Raw genomic sequence first — 14,519 nt, forward strand, 5'->3', positions numbered from 1 at the left:
TATACACTACTACTTATTGTTTTTGAGATTCTATATTTCAAGAAAAAACTTTAAAGAGAAGTTAAAACTCATAGCATTAGCATACATCTTTCTTTTAGATTATAAGTGCCATCTTCTTTACATGCTTTTGAAATCCATTCATTCCACTCAATTAATATTTGGTAAGCATTTATTATGTGACAAGCCCTGTTTTAGATGCATGGGATATATCTATGTGCAAAACGAGACAGAGATTCCGCCCTCGTAAAACTTTCATGCGAGCAGGAAAGAGAGAGATAACAGACAATAGCATAATGATTAGATATTACGCTGTAAGATGAAACTGCTATCGGAATATAAAGGAAGAAAGGCAGATTGAAAATTTAAATAGATGGTCAGAGGTAGGCCTCACTGAGAAGATGACATTTGAGCAAAGATTCTAAAGAGTAAGAGAGTTAGCAATTTGGGTATCTGGGAGAGGAGGGTTCCAGGCAGAGGGACAGTCAGTATAAAGGCCTTAAGGTGAGCAATTGATGGTTTTGAAAAAGGCAAGGACTGTGTTTGGAATGGAATGAGGAAGGTGGGGAGAGTAGAAGAAAATGAGGTCAAAAAGTCATGAGGAGGGAGCTCATTTTGGGCTGCTATGATTGAAATGAGAAGCCAATGGAAGTTTTCATTTGGCTTAACTTTTAAAACAATCACTCTAGCTGCTGTGCTGAAAACAGGCTGAGCAAGAGGAAGGGGCAGTTCCTCTTTTCTTTTAACTATGTCTGCTATTACTGCACACTACTATACAGTCTGTAGCACTGACATTAAGGTTGTTTTTGCATTTGGCATGTTGGCATCTTTTTTTTTTTAATTCCATTACAGTACAGATTATAATCCTCAGAATCCTCTATCAGTCACTCTAGAGCTAGACCTTACTTCCACTACATCTTACTCCAGTTTTCTCCAATCTTATCATTCCATTCTGCTTCCATCATGAAAGCTATACTCACAGTTTTGCTCCTTTCAGTATCCTTTTTTATTTTTTGAGACAGGGTCTCACTCTGTCTCATGCAATGGCATGATCTGGCTCACTGTAGTCTCAACTTTCTGGGCTTGGGCCATCCCCCTACCTCAGCCTCCCAAGTACTGGAACTACAGGTGTGTACTATCACACCAGGCTAATTTTTATACTTTTTGTAGAGTCAGGGTTTCCCTGTCTTGCCCAGAGTGGTCTTGAACTCCTGGGCTCAAGCAATCTACCCCCAACGGCCTTCCAAACTGCTAGGATTACAGGCGGAAGCCACTGCATTGGACTTTATTTTCAGGTATTCAAATATGAAACTTCTTCCTCCTCATTGGATCTACTCCTAAATAATCCTTTCATTTTATTCCTTCCTTTACCTCATCTAAACAACTACTTTCTTATCCACAAAAAGTATTATTTTGTATATGTTATATGGCATTCTTTTTTTAGTTACATGTTTTATATGTTATATAAAATTCAACAGACAGGGATAACAGATAATTCCCTTTATAACCAACATAGAAACAGAGACTTTCTTTTTTCTGCTTTCAAACAAAATACATGTTAAAAAATTCAAACACCATAAACACACTTGCATACTTTTATGTGAAAGTTCCCTGTAATTCCATAGCTGTGTTAAGTTTTAAACACTTTTAAGCTGTGTGAAGTTTATAAAGTTAACTTGATTCTTTTTATTTAAGCAATATGTCTTGGACATCTTTTCATGCATGCATACACAGGTATAACTACCGATATTATCTCATTCTTATTAAAACCTACATAAGATTTCATTTATTGCTAAACTATAATGTAATTTATCCCTTACTGGTAAACATTTAAATTATTTACAATTTTCCAATATGATAATTAATACTGTAATAAGCATACATATCTTAACATTTTATGTGACTATTTAAATAGACTAATTTTCTTTTAGAATTAGACTATATTAACAGTTAAATTTTGCTATTTTTTACCATACGACGATGTGTCACATAACACTAGTGACCCAAAGAGTGAGGGAAGTGGGGCTTTCAAATGTTTAATTTTGGTGTCATAGGACACACTGCCTAGTTAGGGGGCACTGAGGTAGATTGAATTTATTAGTTGTGGTAAAGGGATTCCTTAAATTGTGGATCACTTTGCCATCACTAGGATAAAGTTTGTGGGCAAAAGCTATAAAAATATCTTTAGTTAAGCCTCTGGGACATGGGTCTTCTTTCTAATTATGTGGTATTTTCTTTCCCACCCAACAGCTTCCTCTTACTTGAGTGACTAGTCAGGTAGCACTCTTCCTTTAAACGGTCATCTTACAGAAAAGAATTTAAGGTAGACATTTTATGTTGATGGTCTCTGATAAGCCTACCCTGTTTGTGTTCCAAAAAATGAAAAAATCCACTTTAAATGAAAATTACAGTATTAATCTAAATGATTAGTCATCTGAAAGAAAATATTTAAATAATAATGTAATTAAAAACCAACTGTGACATTCAGATTTCTGTCATCCTTGGTAAGGAATAGTAAGCTGAGACAGGATAAATTGTTTTTTGCAATTTTACTAACTTAGCAATGCCTTAAGAATGGGAATCTAGCATCTGGAACTGAGGGATTTGTAAAAACATTTATTTCCCAAATTTAAGTTCATTTGTTAGCAGATTGGTTCTAATGCAGTAGAGCTCTAATTTGCATGCTTTTCCATCACTACTTCCCAAGGTCATGCTTGCTAACTTTACCAAATCCTATCAAATGTGGATAATCTATTTCTCCTTAATAATAACATTTTAAAAATATTGGTTAAGTAGCCATATTGATTGTTACATTTTCAAACATGTAAGCAAAGGAATCTATGCCATAAAATACCATCATCATGAAAATTATCTAGAGTAGTATCTCAGAGATCTTATGCCCTTACTATAAAAGAATATTTCACCCTGTATCTTTTTCAAATGACTGAAAAATATAGTTACTTAGATATGCCAATACTTGACCTGAATCCATTACTGGTCAAAATGATAAAAGGTGAGCAAAAGAATAACGGAGAAATGAAGGGAAAGAGATTATCTTTAATAACAAACTAACCTATAGCCTGATGTGGGTTACTGAATTCCTGGTTGCTTCTATAAACTTAAACTTGTAATAACAACCCCTGAACCCTGTCTGAGGGACAGTTTTGAAAGAAAACAAAATAAAAAGGAAGTAGAAGTGATTTAATTTTAAGACAATCCCAACCTCTAAAGACTATAGTAGCTATTAATAAAAGGGAGGTAGAAAGAAGGGTGATTCCCTCCAAGTGGAGGCAGGAGATTTCCAAAGACTCCCCAACAACTATTTTAACATAACTGGTAGTTTACAGTAATTGTATTTATAGTTACTCAACCCATCACTCTTCCTCATTTGTTAAAATGAGGATAATAATAGTACCTATATTACAAGGTTGCTGTGAGGATTAACAATATATGTAAAACATTTAGAATGGTGCCTAGCACATAAAAAGCACCATGTAAGTGTAAGCTTTTATTTTTAGAGAATGAGTTGGGATTACTGCAACACTATTTATTGCTCTACGATGATGCAAACATTTTTTCATGCAGAAGACAGTGACTAGTTGCTTAAGGAAAGGTCACCATTTGTAACTAGTGACCTAAAATGTCCACTGTACTAGCAGGTATTATTCAAGATGCCCACTATATGAATTAAAAATCATAAAATCAAAACAAATGTCAAAGATCTGACATTTCACCTCCTGATTTAAATTCTCTATACCAGCTTATATCAAACTGCAGAGGAGTATCAAAGAAGTCACAGGTTGACTTGGAAAACAATTTTCTTTTTATAGTATTTATACCAAGCAGTTATGAGGAATTAAGATCTTCACTTTGCAATTCAAGTACATTACAATCTCAAGGGAAAGGGCTCACCTTTGGAAATCTTTTCTCCATTATAAACTTTCTTGGCAAAAGTCCTTTCTAATTATCCTTTGGCCCTAAGGTACAAAGTGGGCTAATCATATGCCACTTCACTGCCTTTACTTTGTACGATCTGTTCGTTTACTGTGCAAAACTAATGGCTTTTTCAGCATGTGTGCACTTTTCTTCTTTCCCATCATATAAAATACAGTTCTGCACACTCTAACATCCTTTTAAGGCAACATTATCCCCATCTTATGAGAAAAAATAGAAACTCAGGAAAAAAAGACTGTCCATAACACTCTGGAAGTCAATGAGAAGGCATGACTCCTCTTTTGTCCAGGTTAAAACTGAGAATGTGGTACTATTCTGCCTCATTTTAATAATGTCTATAAATCAATTCTGGTTAATTTATTTTAATATTGAGGAATGTGTTGAAAAAAATGGTAACAGGAGCACATGTTGGTAGCTTCTATGGTATTCTATTTTTAAATTATTTGATAATTAATTTTTTAGAGACAAAGTCTCACTCTGTCACCCAGGCTGGAGTGCAGTGGCACCATCATAGCTGCTGTATCCCTGAACTCCTGGGCTCAAGGGATCTTCCTACCTCAGTCTCGTAAGTGGCACATACCACCATGCTTGGCTGTTTTTCAAAAAAAATTTTGTGGCAAAAGGTAAAAGAGTCTTACTAGGTTGTCCAGGATGGTCTTGAACTCCTGGCTTCAAGTGATCCTCCTGCCTTGGCCTCTCAAAGTGCTGGGGAGCCATGGGCTTGAGCCACCACAAATAGCTTACTGTGTTCTATTGGTTGTCACTAAACTATCTTTCAAATATAATTTGCAATTCACATCAGTTTCCTGCTTTTTTAATTCCACTCTACGTCTCTTTGCCTGTGATCTCCATGGAGAGAGAATAGCATCTTGGATCATGATTACTTCTGGACAAACTCATCTCCTAACCCATGGCTATGATCCAAAAGGTCTTTAATTCCCTTCCATATGAATCTAACTTCTACTTTCAACACTTTTCTCGCTGCTTCTAATCATGACAAAGTTTTAGTTACTGAATTTTACAAATAACTGACAATATTAAAATGTCTTTATTTTTGCTAGTTTATTCAACTCAGTATAAGCTTTAATAAATTTATTAGGTCCCTGCAAAACCAGTGCCCATTATAATACATTAAAGCCTCTTATTTGTTTTTGATACTTAACATCTTGGGTTTACCAACTATTGCTAACTTTCCTCTTCTTCCTTATGACTTAACTTGGAGTTTTCTTGCACAGACAGAAGTGTTCCAACTTGTCTGTGAATCATATATATTTATATATTTGAACATAACACTGTTGTCGCTGCTTTCAGCACCAAGTCTAAGCAAACATATCTGCATTGACTCTTACCTATTCAGTTGCTTAAAAATATAGTTTCGACCAGGTGCAGTGGCTCAGGCCTGTAATCCCAGCACATGTGGAGGCCAAGGCAGGCAGATCACAAGGTCAGGAGTTTGAGACCAGCCTGGCTGATGTGATAAAACCCCGTCTCTACTAAAAATACAAAAAGTGGCTGGGTGTGGTGGTGGGTGCCTATAATACCAGCTACTCAGGAGCCTGAGGCAGAACTGCTTGAACCTGGGACATGGAGGGTGCAGTGAGCCGAGATTGTCCCACTGCACTCCAGCCTGGGTGACAGAGCAAGACTCCATCTTGAAAAAGAAAATAAATAAATAAATAAAAATATGTATCTATATCCAGGGATGGACAAAATTTCATCTGTGCATACTTTTCTAACCTATGAGGTCTTTCTTCCACCAAAATTCTTGGTATAAAAAGCTTTGTATTTTGTTGAAGATATGATTAAGTTGCAAACCTATATAATATACCAGTGATAGACTAAATTTTAAAACACATATGCCCACATACTAGGGTCTGAGTTTTCTACTAGTACAATAGTTTTCCTTAAGTTATATGTTATACAAGTTGGAGGGAGGCAGGGAAAAGAAAAAAAAAAGCAAGTTATATGTTATACAAATAAAAATTCCTCTCATCTAGGATTAGTTTAAATCTCTCTGAAATGTTTACTTCTCTAAACATTTGAATCCCTGATAGGCGCAACCTGTAGTCATAAATGATATAGCTGGAAGGGGCAAGGCTTACAGAAGACCTGATTTTATAGGTGAGGAAAAAGAGACCCAAAGGAGCAGGGTAGATGCTGCTTCCACTGAAGAATGAATTATTCTGACTAAGATGAGGAACAGAAGAATATCTTGCCAAGTTAGTGAATGAAGTTACCCCTAATAAGATAATGTAATTCTAAAAGACAGCACTTGAAAACAGCAAGAGGCCAAGATGATATTATAAGAGAAAGATGTCACTTACCAACTGCACCTGACCCAAATGTATCATCATTGAATTGATCAATCTCTTCATCTTCTTCTCCAAGTCCCTGAAATGCATCTTCATCTTCATCCAGAGGACAATCCTCCAAAGACTAAAAAAGAAAAAAGACATTAGTTATTTATGAAATTCACACCCTCATTTCAAAAAGGTTCTAAAAATGTTCATCTTACCTTCTCAATGAACATAATTGCTTCATTATGACTTTTTGTAAAGATGGCATTTTTTTCTACTTCCCAATTTCCCTGACACTTGAAGATTTCATCATCTTTCTTTCACTTTCTATTTCCTATTCCTTATTTAATTTAATTCTTGCCTCCCCCACAGCATTCCACTTTTCTAAGAATCTAACAACAGTTGCTCAATGCAACCAAGAAATTAAGCACACAACTTCCCTTACATCACTGGTTGGAACGGTGGTGACAACTAATAATGGACCCTTTATTTTCTTTAATCTTTGTGTATCTTTTCCAGCAAAATTCTCATCTTTCTCATTATATTCATACCATCTTTTCAACTATAAGTCCCTTTTAAAGCTTTGTCTTCATTTTCCATCTTTCTTATCTTTCCTATAGGCCGAAACTCCAGTGATTAAACAGAAAGGTAGGTCTTCAACTACAATTCAATGAACTCTGGAAAGCTGTAATACAAGTTCAAGTTCTGGCTCCATTCTTCCAATCAGTGTGAACATGGACAACTCAGAAAATTTCTAATTAACTCGTCAAATACTTTTTAAGAACCTATTGTGTCTAAGGCTCTGTGCTAGGCTGTAAGGCTCAGTCTCTTACACTGTAATGCAGAGACAATACCAACTATGGCAGAGAGTTGTGATGATCAAAGCAGGCAAAGATTACAGATTATCGAACAAAGTCACTACATCTTAGGTGTGTTCTATTTTCCCTCCTCACTTCAATTTTACTCAACTGATTTATTCTCCAAGTTTTCCTTTCAGTTTGGTCTTGGATCATTCCTATCAAGTACACCTGTCCTCAATTTTCAAAAATTCAGAATCAGAATTCCATATTCTATCAGTAGGTACTTTTGTGATATACCTTGCCAGGCTACCTCTTAGCTACCCTGTTTACAAAAGAAAGATGAGGTTAAAGGGTGTTATTCTCATCCCCGGAGCCCTTCCAGATTCATGTAAATCAGGCATGCAACTGCCTCCTTATCAGAGGCAACTTCCTGCAGTAGTCCCTTCCAAATCACTGCTTTTCAAAATTAAAAATTCTTAAGGATCATTTACATCAGTTTTTTTCAAGCTACAAATCCAGAAAGAAAGTCTACGCCCAGAGATTAGGAGTCGCTTAAGGTCATAGAGTGAGTTGGTGACAGGGTCAGTGCTGTCTGTTGCTATTGATTGCTACATTCCCGGGACCTTCACCAAAACCTACGTCTTCTAGCACTAGCCCCGAAGGAACTTCGGCAGGACACGCCCCCTTCCCAAGTCGGAGCCCTCTTTAGTAAACGGGCTAGAGCCCTAGTCCAAGGGCAAGCCCAGGACCCCTTGACCTGATGGTAGCCTGTGTGAATAGGGTGTGTGTCAGTGTAATTTGAGTGGGGGTGGGTGGTGGGGTGGTTCCGGGTCCAGGGCGGGAAACTCGGCTCTGGGAATTCCCGAGTGACTCTTAAGAAAAGCTCCCAGGTAGATGCCATGCTCTACCTTCCACGGCTCCTCTAGGGGTGGGGGCTGGGGTGTGGTCTAGTTGGTTACAGCACTTAACGGGCCCTCCTTACCCTAAAACGGAGGCCAACTTTCCCCATCGGCAACTAATGGGACTGTCTCGACCCCTGAAGCCAGCTCCCAGCCCTAGGATTAGACTCGCGACCCCAGGCCAGTCGCGCCCCTCTAGGTCCTGAGACTCCCTCAGCCCGCCCCTTGCCCCGTAAGAACTCGGGACGGGCGCGCGGTGGGTGAGTGAGAGAAAGGGGCGCGGTAGGGAGGGAGGGGTCACTTCCGGTCGCAACAGCTCACCTCGTAGCGGAACATTCTTGGGGAGGGGGGGCAGGGAGCGGGGAGGGGAGTGGGGGAGGGAGGGAAGAAGCGCTGACTCCTCGAGCTCCTCCGCGCGCGGGTCCTCCACCGGCTCACGACCCCTGGCCGCCGCCGTACGCCGGAGCGTGCGTGGGAACGTGCGCAGGCGCGCCTCAGGCAGGGCGGCCACCCCGCTTTGCGCCCGGCGGCGGCGGCTGCGCGGGGACAGATTTGGCGTCCCTCTTCCTAGTCTCAGCGGCGGGAAGGAGGTCCCGTGGCGAGAGACTGCGCACGCGCTACCGGTCTTGGGCTGCCTGGCGAACAGGGCTTGCAACTCCGCCCCCTCTTTCTCCTGGCCGGCCCGGCGCTAGGCTGGGAGCTGAGGGGCAGGTCACGAGTTCTCCGTCACCCGCGGGGCGGAGAAAACCCTTGTGATTGTCACAGGTTATGGCTCTGAAGATTCCTGAGCTTAGCTTGGGCTGCTAGACATGGAGATTCCCAGGCTGTTTTTCCAATGTCCGACTCTTCGGGCTGCTCGGGGGTCTTCCCATTACGATCTGCGCGTTCCGCAGGGCAAAAAGAATGGAAAGTTGCGGGTCTTCGAAAGGGGCGGACTTTGTCGCCACTTTCAGCGGCTCGTCGCCTGCTGAATTCACAGCAGGTCAGGGCTGTGATTTATGTGGCTCAAGGTGATGATGGCGCCCACTTATTTTGAAATGTCGAATACAGGTTCCTGGAGGTTTAACTAGGGTAGTATTTTAAGACGCTAGGCTCATCAGGCGCGAGGAGCTGCGGAACCTTGAAGGGCACCATGGCCGTGGGTCGCGGGCCACGCAGCGGCAGGGTCTTCGGACCGGAGTGCGCCGCTGGGTGACGCCACTTCCTTAGAAGATCGAGCCCAGAGAGGAATGTGTCCAGCTTAGAAGCTTCGGCCCCCGGGTTCCTATATTCTGTTAGATGGTACCTCTAGCACGTTCCATGACCTTGCCCGTTTGAACTCATGGAACGCTATTTTTTTACCTACAGATAAAACTTGCACCACAAAAAATGAATTCTTATGGGTTTCGCAATCCGTTTCTTCTCCGGGTGTTTTAAAATGCAGCCTCGCCTCGGAATGGCATACAGTAAATTCCCTAAATGTTAGTGTATCTGGATCATTTTGAGTAGCAGACACGTTGAATTTGTGAAGAAAAGTTCTGGGTGGGAGCTGGTGCTACTGGCTAGGAAACTTTGGGCAACTTACCTAAACCTCTCTAAGCCTTAGTTTCTTGTAAAATGGGTATAATTACACCTGCCTCATGGTGCTAACACTACTACTAACGATTGAAGGCCGCCGGGGACTCTGCCAGGCGCATTATATGGATTATCTCATTGAATCCTTCCTTATGTGGTTCCCATGAGGTAGGTACTGTTATTTTCTCACTTTGTAGTTGAGGAACCTGAGGATTAGCGACATTAACTAGTGTGCTTCCAACCACCCAATAGCAAGTGGCAAAACTAGCAGGCGAGATTTTTGTCTGATTGTAAAAACCCCAGTGTCTTAATCACTGTGCCAAAATAACAAAAGCAAATGTGGACACGGGGCAGGCCCGAACTTTAAAGAAGTGGAGCAGGCCAGTGACAAGATGCTTTATTGGTTTTCAAGTATGCGTGGAACATTATAAAACATCAGGTACTAAGTAACAGTAGATCTTAATAATTACCAAAGAATTGGTGCCATGTAGACCAAGGGTTAGCAGACTATAGTCCACAATTGAATCTGGCCAGCAACCTCTTTTTGTAAGGGAAGCTTTATTGCAATACAGCCAACCTCATTTATTTACATATTGTCTTTGATTGCTTTAATGTTACAAAGTCAGAGTTGAATCATTATGATGGATCCCATGTGGCCTGTAAAGTATAACATATTTATTGTTTGGCCCTTTACAGGGTTTGCTGATCCCCGATCTTGCAGATCATGTTTTCTAGTCATTATGTAAGATATCAATAATAAAAGACTAGGAAAAAAGTCTTATATTTTCAGAAATTTCAATAAGAGAAAATAATGGAAAGCAGAAAATACTTAAAACGGAGTGATAAATGTATTAGTACATCAAAAACTTTTAGGACACTGCCGAAACAGTGTCCTTATTTATATAAGAAAATAGGGGCTGTGTGTGTAATCCCAGCACTTTGGGAGGCTGAGGCGGGTGGATCACGAGGTCGAGAGATCGAGACCAACCTGGTCAACATGGTGAAACCCCGTCTCTACTAAAATACAAAAAGTAGCTGGGCATGGTGGCACGTGCCTGTAATCCCGGCTACTCGGGAGGCTGAGGCAGGAGAATTGTCTGAACCCAGGAGGCGGAGGTTGCCGTGAGCCGAGATCGCGCCATTGCACTCCAGCCTGGGTAACAAGAGCGAAACTCCGTCTCAAAAAAAAAAAAAAAAAAAAAAAGAATAAACTCAAAGAAAGTACAAAGAAAGAAATGCTGCAGAATAGGAATTAAAGGATCAGAAAACAAGGTGTCATAGACAGGATCAACAAAATTTCCCATTTTCTCTTACACAACACCTGTCTGTAAGGGGGATTGAAAGTCCTTTTAAAAGAATAATGTATTTTTAGGCCAGGCACAGTGGCTCACGCCTGTAATCCCAGCACTTTGAGAGGCTGAGGTGGGTGGATCACGAGGTCAGGAGTTTGAGACCAGCCTGGCCAACATAGTGAAACCTTGTCTCTTCAAAAATACAAAAATTAGCTGGGCATAGTGGCGCATGCCTGTAGTCCTAGCTACTTGGGAGGCTGAGGCAGGAGAATCACTAATAACTTGAACCCAGGAGGCGGAGGTAATGGTGAGCCGAGATCACACCACTGCACTCCAGCCCGGGTGATAGAGCAAGACTCTGTCTAAAAAAAAAAAGAATATGTATATATATGTCCATATTCAGATGGAGAAGGTACAAGTTCTTTTCACAAGTGATTCTTTAGACATAAGGTATGATGTCTCTGGGAAGTGTCCCTTTGGTGTGTGGGAGAAGGGAGGTCTTTCCTGCATGTCAAGTACATGGGAAAGGTTATTGACAGCTGAGGAAGGCCATCAGTTAGAGAAAGCCACCACACCAGCTTTCTTTGGCATTATCTGTGATTTCTGAAAGTACTGTAAATAAGCCAGTATGGTATTTACAGACTCTATACATTGTTTCTTTTTTACTGTTTGTGTTTTTGTTTTTGTAGCCGGACAAGGTCTCTGTCATTTGGGCTAGAGTGTAGTGGCATGATCACAGCTCACTGAGCTTCGACCTCCAGGTCTCAAGTGATGCTCCTGTCTCAGCCTCCAAAAGTGTTGGCATTACAGGCATGAGCCACCACACCTGGCCTGTTTCTTTTCTAATTGTAAAAAAAGCACAACATAAAATTTACTTTCTTGTGAGACTACTATGAGATATTTTCATCAAGTAACTTACATCTCTAAAACACTGATTCCAGACTTTAGCATACATTTAGAATTGCCAAGATGGCTTGTTAAAACATGGGCTACTGGGCCCCATCCCCAGAGTTTCAGATTCAGTAGGTGGGAAGTCAGGCCTGAGAATCTGCATTTGTAACAAGTTCCCAGATTACGCAGATGCTACTTGTTCGGTGACTACATTTTGAAATCCTACATTGTCCATTAGTGCTTGCATGGTTATAGAGGGAGAAAAGAGTAGTGAGCTGCACCCAGGGTCATTTCTCATGTAGTGAAAAAGTTATGACAGACCTCCCAGAAAGTAATGGGAACCCTTAGTACAATAGATGTTAGTGGAAAAGAATTACCCATATAATAAAAGTAACTGTTTACAAGGCAAAATTTCTGATGGACTAAACATGACCACAAATTCTTTGACAGTTCTCCCATTTAATAATTAATTGATCGGTTTTTGTTATTTATTTTTCAGAGATGGGGTCTCACTCAAGTAGGATTAGAGTAGCAGTGCTGTAGTGCAATGGTGCGATTATAGTTCACAGCAGCCTCAAACCCCTGGGCTCAAGAGATCCTCCTACCTCATCCTTCTGAATAGCTGGGGCTGCAGGCACACACAACTGTACCCAGCTTATTTATTTTTTATTTTCATAAAGGCAGGATCTCACTATGTTGCCCAGGCTGTTCTCAAACTCCTGGCCTCAGCCTCCTGAATAACTGGGATTACAGGTGCAAACCACCACACCCTGCTGCTTCTCCCATTGAGAGGTCGGCTCTCTGTTCCCTTTTCCTTGAATCTGGACTGGACTGTGACTGCTTTGACTAATGGGATATGGAAGTGGAGATGCTCTGCCACTTCTGGATCACCGTTAAGAAGATTGGCAGTCTTAAGTCCATGTAAAATACCCAGCTGCTTTGCTGAAGAGATCAGATGGAAAGACCCTGAAATTACATGAAGAAGAAGGCGGGTCCAGCTGTATTTAGCTTACCTAATCATCCCAGTCAAGACACCAGATGTGTGAATGAAGCTGTCTTGGACTCTTCACACCTGCTCAGCTATCAACCGAATGTTGTGACTCCATTCCATGCTATGGAGAGCCGAAGAATCACTCAGCTGTTCCCAAATTCCTGGCCCATAAAAGTATTTTATAGATACATAGATATATATAATAAAGTGATTGTAGTTTTAAGGCACAAAGTTTGTTTGTTTTGTTTGCTTGTTGTTTTTTGAGACGGGCTGCAGTGCAATGGTGCAATCATGGCCCACTGCCAACTCAAACTCCTGGGCTTAAGCCATCCCCCCTTCTCAGCCTCCCTAGTAGCCAAGCCTGCAGGCATGTGCCACAGCCTGTGGCTATATATATGTGTGTACATTTCAGCCACATAGTTTTAGAGTAGTTTATTGCTCACTAATAGTAGGAACATGTCCGTTTAAAAAAATTATACAAAACTTGGAAATAAGGAAAAAGAACTGTTGTGTGCCTTGCAATGTTGTAATAAGAGCATTATCTAACAAGCCTGTGTAAAGGTCATTTAAAGTTCTACGGAGAGGTAAACTTGTTTGACTTAGTGTTTATTATTAATGAGATCCCAGACTCAGGAAAGTTAGATATTAATTTGTAGAAGATTAACAAGTTGCAAATTGTTTTTGTCCAGTAGAGATGATTTCATTTTGGTGGGATAGATAATCTCAAAGGAGACAGTTTTATTGCCACACAGGTCATTAACCGACATTATATTTAATTTTTGAGTCTTAATCCAGCATTTTTCCTCACTCTATATAGTTCATAGTTTCATGTATCCTCCTTTGAATTAGCTTCACCACCTTGCTGTTTCTTTTTCATTAATAAGATAAATATTTGACACCTGCTTGTAACATAATTGAAAGAAAATTTTTTTAACTTTTTGAAAGTTAATAGTTTGACAAACGATTAACCTTTTTTTTTGCAGAGGATTCAATTCAATACGTATTTATTGAGAATGTATTAAGTAAAAGGGTGAGAAGTGATATTTATACTATAGCCTACTGTGCAATAGCATTGTGTCTTCAAAAACCTGATATACATACCTTAATTGAAAAATACTTTATTGTTAAAAATGTTAACGATCATGTGAGCCTTCAGTGATTCTTAACCTTTTCCCTGATGGAGGGTCTTGCCTTAGTGTTGATGGCTGCTTACTGGTCGAGGAAGTGGTTGCTGAAGTTTAGGGTGGTTATGGCAAATTCTTAAAATAAGACAAGAAAGTTAGCTACCTCGATTGACTTTTCCTTTCATGAAAGATTTCTCTGTAGCATGCAGTGCTGTTTGACAACATTTTACCCACAAAGTAGAACTTTAAAAATTGGAGCAGTTCTCTCAGACGCTGCTTTATCATCTAAGCTTGTATAATTCTCTAAATCCTTTATTATTATTTGAGCAACGTTCACAGCATCTTCACCAGGAGAAGATTCTATCTTAAGGAAACTCTTTTCTCATGCACAAGAAGCACCTCCTTACCTGTTAAACATTTAATAATGAGATTGCAGGAATTCAGTCACATCTTCAGGCTCCACTTCTAATTGTAGTTCTCTTGGTATTTCCACCACACCTGCAGTGACTTCTCCACTGAAGTCTTGAACCTCTCAAAGACATCCATAAGGGTTGGAATCAACTTCTTCCAAAGTCCTGTTGATGTTCGTAGTGTTATGAAATATAGTATATTTGCATATAGGTTTTCATACACAGGAAACAGAATCTCTTTGACCTTCTGATAGTTGAACAAGTGGAGCTTTCTGCAGGATGGCCACCCAGGGAGGGCATGGGAGCTCTA

At 40.3% G+C, this 14,519-nt stretch overlaps 1 protein-coding gene and 1 long non-coding RNA gene across 3 annotated transcripts in view; one reads left to right on the forward strand and one right to left on the reverse strand.

Annotated features, from left to right (window-relative positions):
• The window catches only part of PATL1 (PAT1 homolog 1, processing body mRNA decay factor), a 32,048-nt gene extending 23,642 nt beyond the window's left edge, over positions 1–8,406 (reverse strand). Inside the window, exons 1-2 of one of the 2 annotated variants that reach the window (XM_002755387.6) lie at positions 8,269–8,406; positions 6,276–6,387 (exon numbers count right to left, since the gene is read on the reverse strand). In XM_002755387.6, the coding sequence (XP_002755433.1) occupies positions 6,276–6,387; positions 8,269–8,283 (127 nt within the window). In that variant the 5' untranslated portion in view covers positions 8,284–8,406. Of the gene's footprint in view, positions 1–6,275; positions 6,388–8,030; positions 8,190–8,268 lie in introns of those variants that run through there. The other variant, XM_035262791.3, reaches the window with a different exon arrangement.
• Positions 8,407–8,699: 293 nt separating this feature from the next.
• Positions 8,700–12,900, forward strand: LOC144578158 (uncharacterized). The gene is made up of 2 exons (XR_013523441.1): positions 8,700–9,669; positions 12,365–12,900. It is a non-coding gene; the product is annotated as an uncharacterized LOC144578158 (long non-coding RNA).
• Positions 12,901–14,519: the final 1,619 nt, after the last annotated feature.

The sequence above is a fragment of the Callithrix jacchus genome, chromosome 10 (genome assembly GCF_049354715.1).
Source record: "Callithrix jacchus isolate 240 chromosome 10, calJac240_pri, whole genome shotgun sequence".
NCBI classification, from domain to species: Eukaryota; Metazoa; Chordata; class Mammalia; order Primates; family Cebidae; genus Callithrix; species Callithrix jacchus.